At 38.8% G+C, this 23451-nt stretch overlaps 1 protein-coding gene and 2 pseudogenes across 2 annotated transcripts; 2 read left to right on the top strand and 1 right to left on the bottom strand.

The window, feature by feature from the left end:
• Nucleotides 1-352: 352 nt before the first annotated feature.
• LOC118994343 (keratin, type II cytoskeletal 8-like) lies at nt 353-1841 on the top strand (annotated as a pseudogene).
• A 3691-nt stretch (nt 1842-5532) lies between these two features.
• Nucleotides 5533-6314, bottom strand: LOC118994342 (chloride intracellular channel protein 4-like; annotated as a pseudogene).
• Nucleotides 6315-9559: 3245 nt separating this feature from the next.
• On the top strand, nt 9560-23081 carry POLR3F (RNA polymerase III subunit F). Of its 2 annotated transcripts, XM_037057037.1 has the most exons (9): nt 9563-9997; nt 11029-11146; nt 14423-14490; nt 15371-15438; nt 17666-17778; nt 20459-20602; nt 20725-20832; nt 21708-21899; nt 22887-23081. In XM_037057037.1, exons 1-9 carry the CDS (start codon nt 9936-9938, stop codon nt 22962-22964), a joined length of 951 nt encoding a protein of 316 aa, XP_036912932.1. In that variant the 5' UTR covers nt 9563-9935; the 3' UTR covers nt 22965-23081. The 2 variants fall into 2 exon arrangements, with proteins under 2 accessions (XP_036912933.1, XP_036912932.1); XM_037057038.1 differs by lacking the exon at nt 20725-20832 and having other exon boundaries at nt 9560-9997.
• The last annotated feature ends 370 nt before the right edge of the window (nt 23082-23451 follow it).

The raw sequence follows: 23451 nt of genomic DNA, 5'->3' as shown, positions 1-23451 counted from the left end.
AATAATACTGTCATGTCTAATGCTGAAAGAAGTCTCCTACAGAAGATGCTGGTAGTAGTAAAATGAAGTAGTAACATAATGGCAAATTACATAGTTTGAAGGAATTAATAAAGCTTCTGAAGAGTCTAAAAATAACATGATTTTTTATGCCTCTTACTATTTTACTTTGTGCCCACCAAGTGTCTCCTCTGAAAGCAGTGTAAGTATTTCAGGTGTGCTCATCCTAGGGAAGGTATTTATACAAAAATCTTTTGAGTTTTCTACACAAAAATTAGTGCTTGTATACATTTACAATAAAGTATATTTTTTAGAAGCAGCTTTTTGGTTTCTTCTGGAAATCTGTGTCTGGTTTGGCTCCTTGCCTCCACTCTAGCCTCTACCATGTCCATAATGATGACCCAGAAGTCCTAAAAGGTGTCCACCTCTGGCCCCAAGGCCAGCAGCCACTCATACTCAAGTAGGCCCAGCATCAGCTACTCAAAAACTCAGCCTTTTTCCAGGTAGGCAGTAGCTTCCGGCTTGGCCTGGGCGCCCACATGAATCTGGCTAGCAGTTTCAGTAGAGCTGGGTGTATGGCAACCATCAAAGCCACTGAAGTGAATCAGAGCCTACTGAGCCCAGTGAAGCAGGAGGCAGACCCCAGCATCCAGATTGTGCAACCAGGTGAAGGAGCAGGTCAAGATCCTCAACAACAAGTTTTGCTTCCTTCATTGATAAAGTGTGGAGCCTGGAGCAGCAGAATAATATTCTGGAGACCAAGTGGACTCCCCTGCAGCAGCATAAGATGACTCACAGTAACATGGACAATATGTTTGAGACCTATATCAACAACATTTGGCAGCAGCTGGAAACACTGGCCCAGAAGAAACTGAGACTGATGGTGGAGTTTGGCAACATCTAGGGACTGGTGGAGGACTTGAAGAATAAGTACCAGGTTGAGATCAACACGTACACAGAGATGGAGAATGAATTTGACCTCATCAAAAAGGATGTGGATAAAGCTTATCTGAACAAGGTAGAGCTGGCCTGGAGTCCTGCCTAGAAGGACTAACCAATGAGATCAACTTCTACAGGCAGTTGTATGACAAGGAGATTCGTGAGCTGCAGGCCCAGATCTCCTACATGTCTGTAGTGCTGTCCATGAACAACAAGCCTCTCCCTGGGCCTGGACAGCATCATTGCCTAAGTCAAGGCCTAGTATGAGGAGATCACCAACTGCATCCAGGCTGAGGATGAGGTCCTGTACCACATCAAGTGGTAGGAGCTGCAGATATTGGCTGGGAAGCATGGGGATGGCCTATGTCACACAAAGATGGAGATTTGAGACTAACCTGAACATCAGCAGAATCCAGGCTGAGATAGATGGCCTCAAAGGCCAGAGGGCTTCGCTGGAAGCTGCCATCAAGGATGCAGAGCACTGTGGCAAGCTGGCCATCAAAGATGCTCAGGCCAAGGTAGCTGAGCTGGAAGCCACTCTGAGAGCCGCCAAGCAGGACATGGCCTAACAGCTGTGTACCAGGAGTTCACGAATGTCAACCTGGCCCTGGACATGGAGATCACCATCTACTGCAAGTTGCTGGAGGGTGAGAGAGCCAGCTGGAGTCTGGAGTATAGAATATGAGTATCCATACCAAGACCATCAGCAGCTACTCAGGTGGGCTGAGCCCAGCTAATGGGAACCTGAACTATGGCCTAGGCTTCCAGGCCATCTTTGGCTTTGGTGGGAGCTCTGGCTTCTTCAACTGCATCAGCACCAGCTCCTCCAAGATGGTGATTGTGAAGAAGATTGAGACCGCGATGAGAAGTTGGTGTCTGAGTCATCTGATATCCTATCCAAGTGAATGACTACTGCAGTCCCTGCTGTTCTCAGAGCTGGCAGGAAAGGAGCTGTGCAGAGGAGTGGAGGGCACAGGAAGCCCACCAGAAGCTTAGCCCCAGTCGTCATCTCACCCTTGGTGTAGAGGAGATTACTGCCTGGGAAACTGCCTCTTAACCCAGGCTCCAAACTAAAAGCCAAATCAAGTGTTTATTCTCCCCAAATAAAGTCTCAGTTCACTCTGCCAACACTCTTATTTAAAAAATTTTTTCAGCATTACACTGCTTTAGTCAAGTCTGTTTCTATGTACTTAAGATAATTAGTTTCTTTTTTTATTTTATTGAATATGCTATTACAGTTGTTCCATTTTTTTTCTCCTCTTTATTGCCCTCCACCCTGTAGCTCCTTCCTACCATCATTTCCCCACCTTAGTTCATGCCCATGTGTCATACGTATATAGGTTCTTTGGCTTCTCTAATCCATCCTATTTTTAACCTCCCCCTGTCTCTTTTGTACTTACCATTTATGCTTCTTATTCCGGGTATTTTTTCCTCCATTCTCCCCCCTCCTCCTCCTTGTTGAGAACCCTCCATGTGATCTCTATTTCTGTGAATCTGTTCCTATTCTACTTGTTTGCTTAGTTTGTTTTTGTTTTGAGTTCAGTTGTCAATAGTCATAAGTTTGTTGTAATTTTACTGTTAATATTTTTGATCTTCTTTTTCTTAGATTTCAATATTTTGATCTTCTTTTTCTTTTTCTTCTTTTTCTTAGATCTTCTTTTTCCTAGAAGCCCCCCTTTAACATTTCATATAATAAGGGATTGGTAATGATGAACTCCTTTAACTTGACCTTATCTGGGAAGCACTTTATCTGCTCTTCCATTCTAAATGATAGCTTTGCTGGATAGAGCAATCTTGGATGTAGGTTCTTGCCTTTCATGACTTCAAATACTTCTTTCCAGCCCCTCCTTTCCTGCAGGGTTTCTTTTGAGAAATCAACTGATAGTCTAATGGGAACCCCTTTGTAGGTAACTGTCTCCTTTTCTATTGCTGCTTTGAAGATTCTCTCATCTTTCATCTTGGGTAATATAATGATGATGTGCCTTGGTGTGTTCCTCCTTGGGTCCAACTTCTTTGGAACTCTCTGAGCTTCCTGGACTTCCTGGAAGTCTATTTCCTTTGCCAGATTGGGGAAATCTCCTTCATTATGTTTTCAAATAAGTTTTCAATTTCTTGCTCTTCCTCTTCTCCTCCTGGCAGCTGTATGATTCAGATGTTGGAACATTTAAAGTTGTCCCGTAGGTTCCTAAGCCTCTCCTCATTTTTTCAAATTCTTGTTTCCTCATTCTGTTCTGGTTGAAAGTTTATTTCTTCCTTTTTCTGCAAACTGTTGATTTGAGTCCCGGCTTCCTTCCCTTCACTGTTGGTTCCCTGTACATTTTCCTTTATTTCACTTTCATAGCCTTCACTTTTTCCTCTAGTTTGTGACCATACTCAACCATTTCAGTGAGCATCCTGATTAGGATGCATCTCTTGAACTGTGCATCTCTTCATTGCTTAGTTGTATTTTTTCTGGAGCTTTGATCTGTTCTTTCATTTGTGCCTTTTTTTTTTTTGGCTTACCATACCAGTTAGTGGTAAGGGGCGGAGCCTTCAGATTCAGTATTTTTTTGCCCACTGAAGCTACTGCTATAGAATTTCTCACTAGATAACCTGATAGTGCTTATTCCTGGAAGCAGATAAATCAGCATCCAATATTTAATGACAGAAAGGTGAGCACTCAAACTTTTGATCAGCAATAAGGAGTTTTAATAAAGGTAAAGCAAATTTCCCTGAGCCAAATGGATACAATATGGAGCTTTTCTTATCTTTCTGTACTAAGCTAATTACTTAAGATAGGTTAAACATATGTAGTGTGCTTATAAAAACTGGGCTGCTTCCATAAAGCCAATGGTTACTAAATGTTAGCATATCAAAGGGAGGAAATGATTGCCATTTTAAAAGCAATATACTTAAAATTTCCAAAAAACAGCCTATGAGGAATAGTACTTCTTAAAGAAGTTAAGTTAGCCCTGGCTGGTGTAGCTCAGTGGATTGAGCGCGGGCCTGCGAACCAGAAGATCGAGGTTCGATTCCCAGTCAGGGCACATGCTTGGGTTGCAGGCCAGTTTCCGGCAGGAGCCAGTTCCCTGCAGGGGATGCATGAGAAGCAACCATACATTGATGTTTCCTTCCTCTCTCCTTCCCTTCCCCTCTAAAGATAAATAAATAAAATATTTTAAAAAAAAGAAGTTAAGTTAAAAACTTACCGAAAATGTATTACAGTCACAACCCCATCTTTGGAGTAGTATTTAGAAAGTCCATTTTAAAAAATGAATAAATACACAGCAAACATTTGTTTATTTTCACAAAGTACATCCTCCCTTTTTACAGCACAAATACTTGGTTTAGGAATTCAATTTAAAAACAAATGAACATGCAGAGTGCTATTCCTCATTGTGGCCATTGAAAAATTTAATTGAAAGAAATGCCATGATCAACATTAGACAAAACTGCAGTAAATACATACTCACCTAACAACTATAATTTAATCCAAAGGGAGTGAGCCACCCTCTACCCAAAGCCTAATAGTAAAAGAGGGTGGGATGGAAAAGCTGCAAATATGTGTTTTATCTTATTTTTTATATGGGATGGATAAGGCATTCTTTAGATTACCCACATTAAATATGCTTTAGAAACAAAATTCTACTTAATATTTTGACAATTCCACCCTACATTCCTTAGGTTAATTTCTGTAAGTGTTCATTTTTACCTTATGAATCACTGTACTGTTATAGCTCAATCAACTAAATATCAGTTTATGTAGCGTCACTCGAAAAACCTACAAGCAGCAAGGTCTATGCTTACTTATAAAAAGGACATGTTTAAAATAATGGAAGAGAGCAATAATGTTCCAAATGAATGTCAATGGGAAAAATACATATAACAAACACATTTAGACATAATATCAGGTTCCCATTGGTATATCATATATGTATAAAATGCTCAAGAAGGATTGAGAATATTATTCCTCCTCTAAACTTTTAGCTTCTATGTAGTGTCAGATATTACAATTGATATAAATGATAAATGCTTTTAGAGAAAGTAAAAATCTGTGTACAAAGTAAAATAGCAAAATTTGTAGTGACTTCGGTATAAGGCTCTCTTCTCTGGTGGTAACACCCTTTAGCATATATCCAAGATAGACTAAACTGAGTTTTTTGAAACAGTAGCAATTCTTTCATATACTCTTACTAAATACTATAAAAATACATAAATATTCTTGTACCATGCATTATGTACCAGTTTGGGGCTGAGTGATGAGGCCATAGTTACTACTTTAACAGTTCAATATTACACCTCAAAAGTTCTGCCATCTATATACACTGTGAATGGACACAATAGTGAAGGCTCTACAGAGATGGCAAACTCCCTCTAAAGTAGAAATTTTGTAATCAAGTGTCTCCAAATTAGAAGAGAGGAGGATATGAGATAAAAAAGGTAGGCAGAGTAAAAGAATTTTAAAATAATACTGCGTAGGAGTATATGTTTAAAGATAGCCACTATACCTTATCTAGCTTTTATGCTAATATTGAATAACTGCCATGTTCATGAAAAATAAAATTCTACTTTATAGGAAGTGTAGCAGTCTGCTAGGAAAAGCATATTCTTGTCAGGATAAGATGTGAAGACATCTGTCTCATAAGTGCTATTTTACTTGGTAAGTCTTTTGGCTACAACACTATATGCTATTTCAACTCCCTTATCACTGGGACAGATATTAATGAATGCATCCCTACTAAATCTTTAGTTTAGTATCTCTAGATGCCTGTTATTCTTTTTAGACTATCAAAACTGTGATACTTTTGTGACCACCACCTTGACAATGTGCAGTTTGGGCAGCAGGTTGCAATCAGCCAATGTAATTTAACTGCCATGAAGAAATTTACATGTGGGAAACTTGATGTCGTCCATATTATTCTCATCAATTTTATAAGGAAGGGGAGAATTCAGATATTCATCGAATTTTGTGTTTTCAAGAGACCCCTCTCCAATGCTTCATTAGCTTCTGGCTGGAATTCTCAATATACGCAGAGAATTTGGCAAAGATGTACATTCTAGTAGTATCTGATTTGGGTGTATTGGTGAAAGCTTAAGTACTTGGGAGGGCATAAGACTTCAAGAAACTCTTCAATCTTATTTACATCCATTTTAACTTCACTATTGAAAGTTAAAAATGGTGGTTGGGTCACGGGAGCCAAGTTTTGCAGGTGTACATGCTTCCATTTTAGGTCAATAGTTGTGACACTAAATACAACTCCGAAGCCAAACAACTGTGAAGAGCCTGCGGGAAAGGGGGCAATTTCTTAAGTATTCACCCTCCCTGCCAGCCTCGATGGAGAGATGGTGGGCTCTTTGTCTTCCTCCTTCATCCAGGTCAAGCACATGGACAACACCATGGCCCACTGGGCTGTGCTCAGCAAATAGTGGTAGCAGTGGCTGCTTCTACTTCGGGGGCCCTCTGGTGTGGGCTCCTGCCGCCCTGTGCCTTCTTTGACAGTCCTGGAATGGAGCTCCCCAGCATGACCCCATGCCTCTGGCATGACTCATTCGATTTTTAATTGAAATAATTATTGCTTCAGCTATATTTTTTGCTGTTGAAGTCTTGTGTTGGGGTTTTGATTCTAAATACTTAACTTTACTCATGGAAAAAGAGCATGAATACATGGGATGGGGGAATGGAGTTATTTTAAATGGGCAAATTAAATGATAGCATAAGAACAGAGACCATCACTAATGATCTGGTCCAAGTTCCCTCTGGATCATTATCAGCCTTTCCTGTGCCACCTCTCTTGGCTTCAGGGCAACTCATCATACAAGAAAAACAGACACAATAGTATGCATGTATATATAGCATGAAATGTTAATTTAGAGCCAACTCCTCTGAGTAAGTTCCAGGTCCAAGGCCCTGCAGTTGTCATCAGGTAGTTCTTGCATTTGAAAGCTGCAAAGGAACTTTAGAAGGATGGCAGAGTATCAGGCCTCAGAGGAAAGAAAGTTGTCACCAATATAAACAGTGAGGGACAAACACAAAAGTCTCCCACTCTATCTACTATATTTATACATACATAAATTTATATATTAATAAATATATTTTATATAAATACATTTAAATAGTGTGGAGAGCCAAGCAGGATAATACATGCCAAAGGAGTTGGAAGCAGGCCTCGGGTTGAGCACAGCTGCCCTAGGCCACGGAAGACTGCCTGATAGATTGCTGTAAGAAAAGAATGACTTGGCTGCTTGCTATATCATTGTACCAAGAAGGAGCAACAAATGTTCTTTAAAAATAAAATGTACCTAGCCTTGCGGTTTTTCTTTCTTACGCTCTGCTTCAAAGCTGGCTCAATATATACAGCCTGACTCCACCAATAAACAGTTCCCTCTTCTGCATCCCAGAGAAAGGACTCCACCTGACCCTGCTTTGAATATCTCTTGATTTCTCAACCCCCCTCCCCCATCACCTTCACTCGGGACCTGACCCATCCAGCTGAACCAGTCGCAGCAAATATAAATATGAATATTGTAAACATATAGTTATTAATAAATATATGCTGTGGACCGCTCTGCTTGGTTCTAGGAATTGTAACTCTACCCCCTCTGGCTAAGGACCTCTGGAATGCGAGCCTCAGGAGACCAAGCTTGTGTCCGGTAGCAAATGCTGCCTCAGTTTCCTCCCTTCCCCCAAAGCATGGCCGGGCAGGTAAGACCCCTCAGAGGAGGAGCAACCTAGGCCAGACCTGATCATTTGGGAGGCCATTATGGAAGGACTGGGGAGGGGGGGGATGCAACAAAGAGCAATGGACTCTTGCTCCCCCCTCCCTTTGACATAGCCCAAGTTCCCATGTCCTCTTGGAGAATCACTTCCTGGCTCTAATCCCCTTAAGCTTGAATACCTGATGGGGAGAGGTGCAGCTCCTTGCCTTGCTAGAGTGTGTCCTGGGGAAAAATCTGGCATCACAGACTTCCTGATAAACCTGTAAAATCTGCTCTGCTAAGAGTCTTTCATTCATATGTTAAGGGTTGGAGCAAGAAACCTTAAAACTTTGTTCCTGACAGACTCTGACTCATAGTAAGCCCTCAGATTTCTTTGAAATGTTACCTACTATTTGATCCTTGCCACCCTGTATTCCTGTGTATTGCAACCCAATAAAAGCCCAGAGGAAGGGTCTCAACACCTTTTTCCCCTGAGAAACTGGCCACTGCTCACGGCCTTTTTCCTCTGGGAAAACAGCCACCTCTCCTCCCCAAGCAGATAACATCATATCTATGTCATGTTTACTCTCATCCGTGGCACACTGGGGGGACTTGAGAGGAAAGTCACCCCACAAATATATATTTATTAAATATAAGTATGGAGCCTTACTTACTTTTTTCTGGACAGTGTCATAATTTTTAGTATGTAAAGAATTCAAGGAAAAAACCCTCACCCTAACACAACCAAATTTACATCACTGTATAGCCTGTTCAAATTCCAGTGTTTGTGGATACATAGGTTTTACTCAACTATAATCTATATAATTCATTCAATTTTATAGTTTATTTATTGCACCCTCACTCTATTATTCAGTTTTTCACTTACTTATATAATTTTATCAATTTGTGGTTAGGTATTAAGGATATTACTAGTTTCTTTTGATTGTCGCAATTCTAAATAATGCTGCCCTGAACATCTCGTGGTCTGAGTTTTGTCACAGACTGTATTCCCAAAAGTGATAATAAATAAATAAATGCGGAAGAGAACTTAATGCCTGGTAAGATAAGATCGTAGTTTCAGCCCGGCTGGTGTAGCTCAGTGGATTGAGCACGGGCCTGTGAAGTAAAGGGTCGCTGGCTGGATTCCCAGTCAGGGCACATGCCTGGGTTGCAGGCCAGGTCCCCAGTAGGGGACACATGAGAGGCAACCGCACATTGATGTTTCTCTCCCACTCTTTCTCCTTCCCTTCCCTTCTCTGTAAAAATAAATAAATATAAAATAAAAAATAAAAAATAAAAAAAAATCGTAGTTCCAGGTCGGAGGTCAGGAATTTGAACTGCAAATACTAATAGATCACTATCTCCTACAAAAGAACGGGTGGACTTGGGGGGCTTGCGCGTCGTCACATTTCCATCTGCGTGAGAGTCAGTTAAAATAAAAAAATAGTTGCAAAAAAATGAGTAATTAGGAGCGAGTAATCCTGGTGTGGCTAACTAGGAGCTGCCCTTTGGAGTCTGGGGCGGCAGGTGGGCCTCAAGCAAAGGGGATCAAGGAGTAGACCGATCGGACAGGCCCAAGTGACAGTGTAGGGAAAACAGCACCCCCAAGCCCCAACTCCACCTCCCTCACTGCCCCTTCGCCACTCGGATCCGGAACCCTGTCTGGTCCCGATTCCCACCTATTACGCGCAAAGATTTTTCTCTCCTTTTCGACAGGAGTGTGGGAGGTCCGCCTCCTCCCCCACCTGCAGCCACCGGGACCAAATTGAGACCCCCGAAATAACTGCAATCCCCAACCAGAAAACTCACCTTCCACTGCCTCCGGCCTTCTCACCGGCCAAGGTCTCCGTTACCAAAGACGCTGCGAGCCGTGCCCCGCCTACTGAGAGCTAGGCAGGTGATTGGTGAAAACTCGGTTCCTAGCAACCAGCTCCGCCCATGAGGCTTGACTGGGAGAGGGTTACCGGCCTGAAGGTCCTTTCCTAAGGCTTCACCATAGGCATCCAAGAATACGCCTTCACAGAGGTTGGAAAGGTGCTAAAAAGTGGCGTCTCAACTCAGAATGAGGGAACTAGTTTCGTTCACCCGACAGGCATGACACTCTGGAAAAAAAGAATAAGAGGATATGGCGGCGCCCATGAGCGAGGGAGAGCAGGCGCAGTTTGGCCACCTCAAGCCGACAGACAAGGAAGGACCGGCTGCGACTTCAGAAAGAAGGCCGACCGCCAAGGGCTTGTTCTGTCTTCTCCGTTTCTCCAGTGCTGCTGTTTCTTATCAGGCCGTTGTGTGCGTCTCTTCCCCTTGGGGGTGGGAACTACACCTTCATGGCTGAGGTGAAGGTGAAGCTGCAGCTTCCGGACGCAGACCCGGTAGAAATAGAAAACAGGTAAATTAGTGGGTGAGGCTCGGTTCCTGGCTCGGAAGCTCCGCAGGCGGCGGGGCATTTGGGCATCGGGATCTTTTCTCCCGGGACCTTCGGGAGATACCGGGACAAGGTCACTGAGCGCTTAGGAATGGGGTTGCCGGGTCTGCACCTACCCCTCACCCCGGGAGAGCAAAACTCTCAAGGAGTTTGAAAGGAACCTGACAGTCTGCAGTTTTGTGTAGCTGTGGCTGTGCTGTGCGGGAAATTACGGTGATGCGCCGCCTTCCAGAGTTAAGGTTGTCGATGCTCAGAAAGAAGAAGGAGTTTTTACAATAGATGAGGATACACGTTCTGGTACAAGACAGCTCTTATCGCTATGGAAACTCCCACGACAGAACGCTTGGGCGAAATTAGGGTGCAGTTTGTGATTACAAAGCAGCATTTAGCCAAAAACGGTTTTTGTGAAGTATTTAAGTCAAGATTGTAGGGCATCTAAAGCCTCTCTCAATTTTATATTTCTGTCATTGCACTGCTACTTTTAGGTTACCACATAGTTTTAAAAGAACCAACTTTCTCAAACTGTTATGAATAACATGATGATCCCATGACAAGGTGAAGATTTGGACTTTTTTTTTTTTGGTTTGGTAGAGATCATTCTAAAAGCAGGCCGCAGTTGTGAGTTGTTACAAATTTTGGCTTCCCACCAGAAGTATCTGACTTGCCTTCTGCTTGCAGACTTATGGCTGTCCAATGCACAGTATCCTAATTTTGTTGTACTTGTGTCTGAAAAAATTGAAGTCTCAGCATTAAGATTTTTCCTTGTTTTTATTTGACCTTTGTTCTAGTTTAAAGTACATATTAGTGAAAGAAAAATATTTTCCTTAAGTAATAATAAAGTAAACATGTTTTTTGAAAGCTTTGATTCAGAACCATCATAGAAACCCAAATGTGAAGAAAGACACAATTTCCAATTGTTCTACTAGTGTTTTCCCCCACTGCCTCTCAAAAATAACTAAAAAACATGCATAATGTTGTTAATTTCTTTGTTCTAGGATTATAGAATTATGTCACCAGTTTCCTCATGGAATCACAGACCAAGTAATTCAAAATGAAATGCCTCATATAGAGGCTCAGCAGCGGGCAGTGGCAATCAATAGACTGTTGTCTATGGTAAGGTGAATCCACTAGTTAATATAATTACTTTTTTAAAATTACCATTGTCATTACTTTCTATTATTAGTCATAAAAACATTAGAAGGTATGTTAGCTTGTGACTGATAAGATTCTAAACCAGGAAACAGCTCAGACTGCCTGAATTGAGGAAAGAGAAAATTATTAATCATTTTATAAGACAAATGAAATAAATATATTTTGTTTAACTGTTGTATTTCTTAACCTAGTTGTCTTTAAGATACATAAAGATATATAGACAAAGTCCCTACTTACGTTCTGTTTTCTTCCTACTGGTGTTGGGACATTCCCTATGAAATACATCCCCCTGATTTTTCTGAGTCATCACAGAGCCAACTTATTAGGGTATCATTCTCCACAATCTCACATTGAGCATTTCAAGAGGCAGGAATGAGTCCAGTTGAATGTGAACAGTATTAGGCCTCTGGGAGGAAGTGTAGGATGTGCCCCAAGTAAGAGCAGTGGTGGGTTTTTTTTTTTTTTTTTTTCAGTGAATCCCTTCTACCTGCTCTTACATCTTCATTCTCCTCTACTGCCCCAAAACACCCTACCATGTTCTAAATCTACCTATTTCTCTTTCCTTTCCTCTATCATCAAAACTCCCATGTCCTGAGAGCATTTTGGTTTGCTTAGTATTAATTACATAAAAGATTTCTATACTAAGGGCTCATCTGAAGGCTGTTACACTTTTAAAATCTCAGCTTTATTGGATTTCTAAGGACTCTGGATATGGAGATTTAAGGACAAGCAAACTTTGGTTAAACTGTTCCCTTTAACCTTGTAGCTCAGGGGTTGGCAAACTTTTTGTGTAAAGTACCAGATAGCAGCCCTTAACACTGTAGTTCAGTTGGTTGGGCATCTTCCTACAAAGTGAAACATTGCTGGTTTGGTTCCTGGTCAGAGCACATACCTGGGTTGCAGGTTTGGTCCCTGGTTGGGGCATGTATAAGAGGTAGCTGATCAATGTTTCTCTCTCACTCTTTCTCCCTCCCCTCCCCTCTCTCTAAAAATAAATAATTAAGATCTTTAAAAACATAAGTGCCAGATAGTGTACATTTTAGACTTTGTTGGGCCATTCAGTTTCTAACACAGTAGATAAATTTTTCAAGAAAATAGCTATGGTCCATGTCTACATGAATGGACGTGACAGTGTCCCAATAAAAACTGTTTGTAAAAACAGTGGCCTAGATTGTTGACCCTTGTTTTAGCACCAGGAAAAGGGACTGTTGATGCTTTGTAGTCAATTCATGTTGATGAAGGTCTTCAGCCCAAGAAGGATAGAGGAAGGAATGCTGGGAAATGGAAATGCTGGCAATGGAAAATGTTTTTGTTCCGCTACCACCCTTTCAACCATTTCAACCCTTTCCTTTCTGTCTGAAAATCATCCTCAGTACCTTCCTCTCTTTTCACCACCTCTGTGAAGGACCCCATCTATTGCCAGTCCTATTGGCTTACAGGCTGTAGGCAGTGGTGGAGCTATTAAAGAATTTTAAGCAAAAAAGAGTGATTATTAATAAATCACAAAGTATTACTGATTTTAACTCTTAAATAAGTATCAAATTATCCCCCTATTTCCATTCCTACTACCCCCACATGTGTTCAGGCTCTAGGCTTTTACCTGGACTATTACAGTGTATCCTAACTGGATTTCCTGGTTCCATCTGCCTCAGAGCAGATAGCCTGATCTGCCTTAAATGTAGATCTGACTAAGTCACTTAGCTACCAGAAATGCTTCTTTTCAGCAGTAGAGATTCAAGTCCAAACTCATGGATTGACCACATTAAGCCCCTGCCTTCCTTACCTGCCTTATCTTTTGCCATCATTGTGCCTCAAAAGTTTGGTTTCAAACAGAACAGATTCTTCTTGGTTTCCTACCACATTATGCTATTGTATGCCCCAGATCCTTTGCTCAAGCAGTCTTCCTTACTTAAAAGGGAAGGCCCTTCTTCCCATTCTACACAGACTGACTAACTTCTCATTATTCTTCAAGACCCTGCTCTTGTCCCCAGGAAATCTCCCTGAATCCCCGATCTCAGAGCTGCTGCTCTGAGAGCCCATCCCACTCATTACTTAACATTTATTTTTAAAAAATTTTTATTTTTAGCCTCACCCCAGGATATGCTTATTTTAGAAAGAGGGGAAGGGAGGGAAAGAGGGAGAGAAACATTGATGTGAGAGAGAAGCATCAGTTGGTTGCCTCTTGCATGTGGCCCAACTGGGGACCGAACCTGCAACGTAGGTATGTGCTCTGACTGGGAATCAAACCTGTGACCTTTCAGTTTATGGGATGACACTCCAACCAACTGAGCCACATTGTCCTGGGCACCTACCTCTCTCGTAATGCCAGCCATCTTGTATTGCATTTAGCTGTGTGATTTTCTTGTAGAATACATGTTTGTACCCCCAAACAACAATCAGACTGGTGTTCATTAAATGTTCTTGATTGAATTAAAAGACTGAATGGAGCCTCTAAATTGAGCTTTGTGGTTCAGTTTTGCTGCTTAGTGGAGTCAGTAGGGAGGTAATACTGTTAAGCCATAGGTAAACCCATTTTCAAGTCACGGGTCTGCCCATCTTAGCCATGGCTTCCCCATACTGCCAGAAACCCAGTGGTATTGCCACCCAGAAATCTGGGTGTTCCTAAGTTCAGACCCAAGGAAATTCAGAAGCATATGTTAGACATGCTTTATTTTACTTTTGACTCATTAGAGAACAACAAAATTGCAGGTCTTTTATTCATTGGTTGACCTTTTTACCTAATTTTCATGTAACACAATAGAAATCACACATATCAGTAAATGTCACTTAACTTTGTAACTTTTATTTAATCATCGTGTGATAGAATATTTATGCATGTCAGCCTTTATTTGAACTTTATGTTACATAAATTATATTTTATTTGTATTGTATTTATTGATTTTATTTTAATTTGAATACAGATTTTATTTCTATTATTGTAAAGCTGCTTGTTTATAATCTTTGTGCATTGATCATATAACTAAGCCAGGATCTAGCATATAGGTAATTTTTAGGTGTTAATATTAGAAAACGATGAGATAAAGAGGTAAGTTTTTAAAAGTACACTGCATGTGGTAGGTATGCAAAAACAAATCTCAAGTGTGGAACTGACAAGTAACAAGATGTGGCATATTTTAGTCTGTGTTAAACATTAAAAAATGCATTCATTGACATTTGTCATTGCATTTGGTGTATCTACAAAGCAATTAACTGCTATTTTCTATTTTTAAAATTTAGGGTCAATTGGATCTCTTGAGGAGCAATACAGGCCTTCTCTATAGAATAAAGGATTCCCAGAATGCTGGGTAAGCACCAAATTATATCATTTTAAGAAAACTTTTGCCCTGGCTGGTATGGCTCAGTGGATTGAGTGCTGGCCTGCGAACCAAAGGGTTGCCAGTTTGAATCCTGGTTGGGGCACAGACCTGGTTTGCAGGCCAGGTCCCCAGTAGGGGGCTCGCAAGAGGCAACCACACATTGATGTTTCTCTCCCTCTTTCTCCCTCCCTCTCCCTCTCTCTAAAATTAAATTTTTTTGAAAACTTTAATTATTACAAAAATAATATATACTTTTGGGAAAAAAGCCAATACAGAGTAGCATAATGTAAACCTCCTGCACATCATCCCTGTCTCCTATCATGAGTTCCATTTCCCAGAGATAACTATTGTTAATAATTTGGTGTATATCTTTTCTTCTAGATATATATAAATAGATACAGATGCTTATATATTTATATATAATCTCTTTTAAACACAAATGGGATCATGCTATTCATACTGTTTCTTTCTAAGATTTTATTTATTTTTAGAGACAGTAAGGGAGGGAGAAAAAAAGGGAAAGAAACATCAATGTTCTAGAGAAACATCGATCAGGTGCCTCTTGCATGCCCCCAGCTGGAAACCTGGCCCTCATCCCAGGCACGTGCCCTGACCAGAAATTGAACCAGTGACCTTTCAGTTTGTGGGACCATGCCAAACTCACTAAGCCACACCAATCCGGACTAGCCTTACTGTTTTGCAACTTGTTTAAAAATCTTGTCTCATTGTTTTTAAGGTATGCTCTTTTTTTGGTAAATAAATCAATGTGATGACTTTGTCTGCTAATTCATTTAAGTAGTCATGTAGATTATTAGATTATTGTGTGTGTGTCTCTTTGCCTTCCTAATTCTACTTTATTCCCCTGCAGTAAAATGAAGGGATCAGATAACCAAGAAAAACTAGTATATCAGATCATAGAGGATGCAGGAAATAAAGGTAAGCATGTGAAGGAAGAAGCAGAAAACAACATTGACTTTAGGACTAGATATAGGAACTGAGATCCTGTCTTCCCAGGGTATGGATCATGTGTACACTGCCATTTATGTAAAAAGGAGAAGGAAGTATACATATGTACAGGGTAGGGAAAAAGTACGTTTACAATTGTGAGTATGCAAAACAGTTTATTCTTGTTTTATTATTAATTATTGTATTATTTTCCATACAAACAACTGTAAGCTTACTTTTGCTCTGTCCTGTACTGTACATATGCTTAAAGGACTCATGGAATGATGTCATTGTTGCCTCAAAGGAGGCAGGAGTTAGATGACTGTGGGTAGGGATGGAAAGAAAGTTCTGAATGTTGAACTAGGTGATTGTATTATCCAAACTAAATTAAAACTTAAGGTTCTTTTTTTTAAATTCTCACTCTCTGTGCTTTGGAAGCCTTGTTTTCTTCATTTTCTCTGTAAATTGTGGATAATAACATCTGTTTGGGTTTGCCAAAAAAGACAGAGAGATGTGTAGTGCAGTGTGGCATTGTCTGACTAGGTCCCTCTACAGCTTTTTAGTTCCTCTATCTTCATAGAAGAACTGTATCTAAATTGCTGTTACTGCACTTTAGGACCTGTTTGATCTGTTAGCTTTAACATTTATGATGTAATCTGAAACCATGTAATTTTTATATGTATTAATTAGAAAGTTTAATTAAAATATTTTAAATAGACCTATGAAAAAGCCATTCTCTATTAGAAAAAGTCTTCCTATCTCATTATGCTTTTCTGTTGTGAAGAAAATAGAGTGAAGTATTTTCACATAAAATTCCCATTTTTCCTATTTTCTTCTTTGAAAGAAAAATTATAGCTTTCTGTACAGGACTGTTACTGGCTGTAAGAACTATAATCTTCTAGTTTTCATTTCCCCAATGTAGTACTGTATAAATAATGGACAGAGGGGCTGTCATAAAGAAATTTTTGCTCTCCCTTGAAGATGGCAGCTGACCCACCCCAAACTTAAGTTTATTTTTCACATATATAATCTGAAGTGAAATATAAAGAAAAACAAAAGTTGAGGTGCAGGAGGGAATGGAAGAGACAATATAATATCGTCAAGCACCACTTAACTACATGGATAAGTTCTGAAAATGCATTGTTAGGTGATTTGATTGTTATTTTGCAAACATTACAGAGTTCACTGAAACATAGATGGTATAAACCATCCTGGCTGAGTAGCTCAGTTGGTTATAGCATTGTTGCGATGAGCCGAGGTTGTGGGTTTAATCCCCAGTCAGGGTTCATAGAAGAAGCAACCAAGGAATACGTACATAAGTAAGTAAAACAATAAGTTGATGTTTTTCTCTTTCTCTCTCTCTCTTCTCTCAAATCAATACATAAGAATTTTTTAAAAAGGAAGTTGACTTAGATGGTATAAATCTACTACACACCTAGACTGTAATAGTGTTGACATGAGATTAAATCATGCACTAGAGAAAAGGGTACAGTCAACAGACACAGTAAATCTGATTTGTATGAGGTTACTGCAGCATACTGTTCTACAGCAAACTTTTTTATAAGTAAAAAGAGTATACTCTAAATTATTTGTGAGTAAAAGTATATTCTAAATTATTTGTGATAAGTAGAGTAAATACATACATCAGTAACATAGTCATCAAGTATTACCATCATCAAGTATTATGTACTGTAAGTAGTTGTATATGCTGTATTTTTATACAGCTTGCAGATTTGCTTACACCAGCATCACCACAAACACGAAAGTAATGAGTTGGGCTACAACGTTAGAACAGCTGTGATGTCACCAGGCAATAGAATTTTCAGCTCCATTATAATCTTATGGGACTTCCAGTATATATGCAGTTTATCATTGAGTGAGATGTCATCATGTAGTCCAAAACTGCATTAATTCAGTAACATTTCAGCATTTTTCTTTCATTACAAAAATGTCCTTGTCATTTGTTTTTAAAAAGGTTCCACGTTAGGATTCTAAGAAATTTTCAGTTGCTAAATAGAACATATGACTTAGGTATTGTTTTTGCATATTTTTGGTACTCTCTCAGATTCTTTCTTCTAAGTCACTTAATTTTTCCAATACCTAAGCATTAGGAGTATATACATGTATATTTTCCTAGTTTTGGAATGAGATATAAGCAATGGGGTTTATAAACACAAATCCTAGAGTTTTCAACTTATTTTACTTTACTTTCTCATAGGAATATGGAGCAGAGATATCCGGTATAAAAGTAATTTGCCATTAACAGAAATTAACAAAATTCTGAAGAATTTGGAAAGTAAAAAGCTGATCAAAGCTGTTAAGTCTGTGGCAGTGAGTAGTGTTCTCTTTTCTTCTCTCAAATGTTGGCTGTACATATATTGCTCCAAGTATATTTCAGGGTTTTTTAAAGTTGTTATTTAAGCCATGTTGTGATTTAAAGCAACTGATCAAAAAAGATTTTTTAAAATTTAACTCATTAGTTTGGAGGTGCTGCTTAGATAGAGCACTGTCTAGTTGGCTAACCACTCAGAAATCTAAAGCTATTCAGGATAATTTTCAGAATCATGAACATTCTTCCTGGATTTTGTGATATATAAGAGAATTTACCTCATCCTGGCATATTAGATAGCTCATTGAACAAATATCTATTGTGTGTTTGCTATGTGCCAGGCACTGTTTTGTGTGCTTGGGATACATTATTAAACAAGTCAGAGAAAGATCCCTGCTCTGGTTGAGCTTCTGTTCCAGTAGAGAGTGTTTCTCCTTCTCATCCCTTCCACCTATCACGTCCTTCAGGGGCTCCATACTCCACAGCTGGGTCCATCAGAGACATCTGCTATTGACCTCACTGATTTAGGAATCAGAGGAGCCAGGATTCCCCTAGACTAAAGTTGGCTTGAACACAGATTTTAGCATTTAAGAATTTGATATTCATGCAATTGGTTGAAGAAACAGAATGAAGTTTCCTCAAAACAATTAAAAATGGAACTGCCTTATGACTCAGCAGTTCCACTTCTGGGTAAATATCTGAAGAAACCCAAAACTGATTCAATATGTGCACCCCTGTGGAAGCAATCCAAGTGCCCATCAGTAGATGGAGAGATAAAAAAGAATGGAATCTTATCATTGGTGACAGCATGGGTGGACCTAGAGAGTATTATGCTAAGTGAAATTAGATAGAGAAAGACAAAGAAAATGTATGATTCTACTTATATGTGGAACCTAAAGAAAAAACTATATGAATAAACAAATCGAAACAGAGTCATTGATACAGAGAAACAATTGCTGGTTGCCAGATTGGAAGAAGAGTTGGTAGGCTGGGTGCAAAGATGAAGTGTATAAATATAGATTGGTAGCTACAAAATAGTTACAGGAATGTAAAGTACAGCATAGAGAATATAGTCAATAATGTAGTGACTATCATGGTGCCAGGTGGGTACTTGAAATATCGGGAGGATCACTTTGTAAGGTATATGATTGTCTACCTGCTGTGCTGTGCACCTGAAAATAATGTAAACCAATATTGAATGTCAACTGTAATTGAAAAAGAATAGTTTTTAAAAGCCAGGTGAACCACAAAAAAAAGATTTAGTATTCATTTGATATTATTTAATCATTGATATTTGTCATACCACTGTCTAAGTTAGAATGTTATTTCTCTTCCATATTTTTAATGGATAATTTCCTATCAATACAAAAGTAAATAACATAATGAATCCCCACATACCCATCACCTAGCTTGATTTTGACAATTCTCCTACATCTTTATTTTTAATAGCTTCATCGAGATATAACTTATATATCATAAAATTAATCTTCTTAAAGAGTATGATTTATTGGGTTTTACTGTTTTCACAGAAAAACACAACTATCACATTCGTCTAATTTTAGAACATGTTTATCACCCCAAAATGTGACCCCACTAGCAGTCACTCCCTAGCCTCCCTGCCCCCAGGCCCTGACAACCACTAAGGTGCTTTCTGTCTCTATGAATTTGCTTATTCTGGACATTTCCTATAAATGGAATTATACAATACTTGGTCTTTTGTGTCTGCTTTCTTTCACTTAGCATCATGTTTTCAAGATTGCAGAATAAAGTAGTATAAATATTCATGAATCCATGCCAACAGATAAATGTTTGAATAAATAAAGAAATGGGGCAGATTAGACAAAATCTTTCATGCAGAAAAATTCCAAATAATTTATGTAGACATTTCACCCTGAAGGAAGTAAAACGTAATTCCAAATTCTTAACTGTGAACTGTGCATGGTCACTTTCTTCCCAAGAAAGAGCAGGAGAAAAAGTAACTACAGTGAAGAAAAGTGAGAATCACTACTTTTACACAGGAAATTATAGTTAATATCAACACTGATAAGTCATAATGTTGACAGTCAGTCATCACTTGGTGATAATCAAATACCCTTGATGTGATGTGATAAGAAGGTGTTTTTTTCCAGTCTATCAGAAAAACATCATATAAATCTCAATTAAGGGCATCCTATAGAATACCTGACTAGTAATTCTCAAAACTGGCAAGTTCACCAATAAGACAGAAATTGTCACAGCTAGAAATTGCCTCAGGAGCCTTGACAACTAAGTCTAATGTGGTATCTTAGATAGAATCCTGAACCATAAAAGGGACATTATGGAAAAATTAAGGAAATATGAATAAAGTATAGTTTAGTTCATAATAATGTATCGATATTGGTTCATTAATTGTGACAAATGTACCCTCATGTAAGATGTAAATACTATGGAAATTATTACAAGGTAATAATGGAAATGGAAATTTTATTCCATTTCCATTATTACCTTGGAATGGAAATGGAAATGGAATAATGGAAATTATTAATGGAAATGGAAATTTTATTCCATTTTTTGCAATAATTTTGTAAATCTAAAACTCTTAAAACAAAATTTGTTTTTGTTTTTTGGTGTTTTTTTTCCCAAATCCCAGTCATGGGAGACTGTGAGCTTATAACCACATCTATTGTGCATGTTTTTTCCTAGGCCTCAAAAAAAAAGGTGTATATGCTCTATAACCTGCAACCTGACCGGTCTGTGACTGGTGGAGCCTGGTATAGTGACCAGGATTTTGAATCTGAATTTGTAGAGGTGCTTAACCAACAGTGTTTTAAGTTCCTGCAAACCAAGGTAAGGCATAATTGAGTAAACAGTCATGTACTAAACAAAGTATTTTCTGCTCTTGATTTTGCTCTGTATAAATTTAGAAAATGCTAGTATTCTTGCTGAGATTTATGTTTCTACCCTTACAGGCAGAAACAGCACGAGAAAGCAAACAGAATCCAATGATACAAAGAAATAGTTCTTTTGCATCATCACACGAAGTATGGAAATATATCTGTGAATTGGGAATCAGTAAGGTTAGAACTCAGTTTCTAATTTTAATCTTATTTTTAAAAACTTGTTTATCATAGGGATATAGTTTACAATGTGTTCCAAACATATTTGGTCTAGATCCTTTTTTCAGGTGATAACTTGTAAATATTCGGTAGAACCCGCTTTGAGAAAGCATTGTCCTGATCCATTTAGGCAAACGTGGTCATTGCCATTGGCGCTGCTTAACTGTATGTGAGCTTCAGAGAGAGAGAGCAGCAGAGTGGAGGCCTGGCAGTGTAATTCACTGTCAGGATGAAAGGTCTGTTTGATAAGTTCTTGACTTTGTCAGGCACATTTCAACATACATGCTAAATATAAGTCATTATGTCAGTTGTCATTTATTGGTATTTTCGATCTTATGAGAAGCAAGCAGTGTTATCATACTTTTTAAGACCCATACTTAAGGAAATTATGCTGGATGCTTTACAGTTGGAGAAGAAATTGAAATGGACACTTGGACAAGTCATTTTCATTTCCCAAATTTCTCATTTGTTAAACAAACTATGAATTTCGACTAAAGATTGTTTGATGTGTAAAGTACCATTCTGCTCAAGCATTTTATAAATCTCTATCAAGTTCTTTTCAAAGAAATGTTACTTTACAAGACTTCTAGATTTTACTCATAAAAGTAAATATATCAGCGAGGTCAAACTCAGTTTGAGGTAAGTGTTCTGTCCCCAGCATGAGTGGTTTGTGTGAAATTGGACCATTGTTCAACCTCTTTGTACTTTTGATTACTTGCCAGCATAATGCTTCCCCATTTTGCTAAGGAATTGTGACCCTGTACTGTTTTTAACACTCTCCAAAAGAATGTCTCTTTGTCCTTTTTGTTTTCTTTTTCATACATCCTCTTTTATAGGTAGAATTGTCCATGGAGGACATTGAAACCATCTTGAATACACTCATCTATGATGGGAAAGTGGAGATGACTATCATCGCTGCAAAAGAAGGCACAGTTGGCAGTGTAGACGGACACATGAAACTCTATAGGGCAGTCAATCCAATCATCCCACCTACGGGTTTGGTTCGGGCCCCCTGTGGACTCTGTCCGGTGAGTTGAAGTGACTTCACTTTATACTTGACTGCCACATGACATACCAGCAAAAGCACACCCCAGTTTCTCACTCTCAGGGTTGACCAAGATCTCAAACCTCTATGTAACATTGATGACAGACGTTTAATGAACAAATCTTGCCTTACATAAGAAATTTGTATTGGCCCTGAAATGGATGCTTTTTGACAAGCATTAATCATTTAACCTAAGCAGGGTGGAAGTGAGATTTGTTGAGACTGTACTATGGCCAGACATATTTTTGAAGATTTGTGTGGTTTCATTTAATCCTGCTTGTGTCCTTTCAAGCTAGTGGTGTCATTTCCTCTTAAGTAGAAGGGAAGTTAAGCTAAGGAAGACCTAAGAGCATGTAGCTTAGAAGTAACAACCATGCTGCAACACTCTTCATTCCCATTTAGCTTATGAGTGTCAACTGTGTGCTATAGGTACTGTCCTAGCCCTCATCACATTTATATTCTTGGGCTGCTAGTCTGTTTTATCTCATGAGACTGGTCCCTTTTATACTTCTAAGCACTCTATGCCATGGTTTCAATTATTAGAAAAAAGGCTGGCATATTAGGAATTCTATTCAGCATCCCTTCACAAAAAGGAAAGCTAAACATGAGACATTTGGTAAGTCAAAATTAACTTATTCTTATTTATAGGTCTTCCTTCTTGTATTCCTGTGTTATCCACTGATAGCCTTTTTCCCAGTGGGCAGGCGAACATGCTCATCTTTATGCTGTAGTAAAAGATTTCCCATTAACTAATTCTGTGATCACAGAGCAGGTCCCATTAGAGTATTGTATGTTCTTAAGTACAGTCCCAATCTCTTATTTTGACAGTTTTGTTTTTAATAGTACTTGAAAAAAATAGTTGGGTCTTGGATATTTTTATATTTTGCATTAGCAGAAACTTGAGTTATAGTTGACATTTAATTTGACATTATAAAACTTCGGTTTGAATATAAACTTTTTTCTTTTAAAGGTTTTTGACGACTGCCATGAAGGTGGTGAGATTTCGCCATCCAATTGTATTTACATGACAGAGTGGCTTGAATTTTAACAGAGAGCTATGAACTTTACTGACATTTTGCAAATAAAGTTACTTTGGGAGCAAATAAATAACTTCATGCATGATGGAACATCAAATTCCCTTGAAAATAAATTTCACAGTAGTGGATACAGACTTGGTGCTATGAAAATATATACTGTTTTATCTATGAAGATTAAGCTTATATTGGTAGAGTAGTCAACAGAGTATGAAGCAGGTAAGGTTAGTAGTGAAATCTCTTGTTCAGTAAATAAAACACTCTGAAGTTCTGGAGGACATCTTCTGAAGCCTTTAAGACTTGTGATTGTTCAAGAAAAAAGAAGCCAACAGATCCACATTTATCAATGGATAATGGCTGGAGCCTAACAATGCTTGTTTTAAAGTTATTTATTAAGGTCTTCATTGGAAATTGTTTATATCTGGCTCACTATCACTACTTCTGTTTTCTCAGTGATTCTGTTGAGAAGACATTAAAACAGGGAATGCAGGAATAGCAGAG

The sequence above is a fragment of the Sturnira hondurensis genome, unplaced genomic scaffold (genome assembly GCF_014824575.4).
Source record: "Sturnira hondurensis isolate 20B ecotype Veracruz unplaced genomic scaffold, ASM1482457v3 Scaffold0009244, whole genome shotgun sequence".
Taxonomy (NCBI): domain Eukaryota; kingdom Metazoa; phylum Chordata; class Mammalia; order Chiroptera; family Phyllostomidae; genus Sturnira; species Sturnira hondurensis.
Note: the sequence above shows the minus strand (reverse complement) of the source record. Positions and strands in the feature narration are given on the sequence as shown.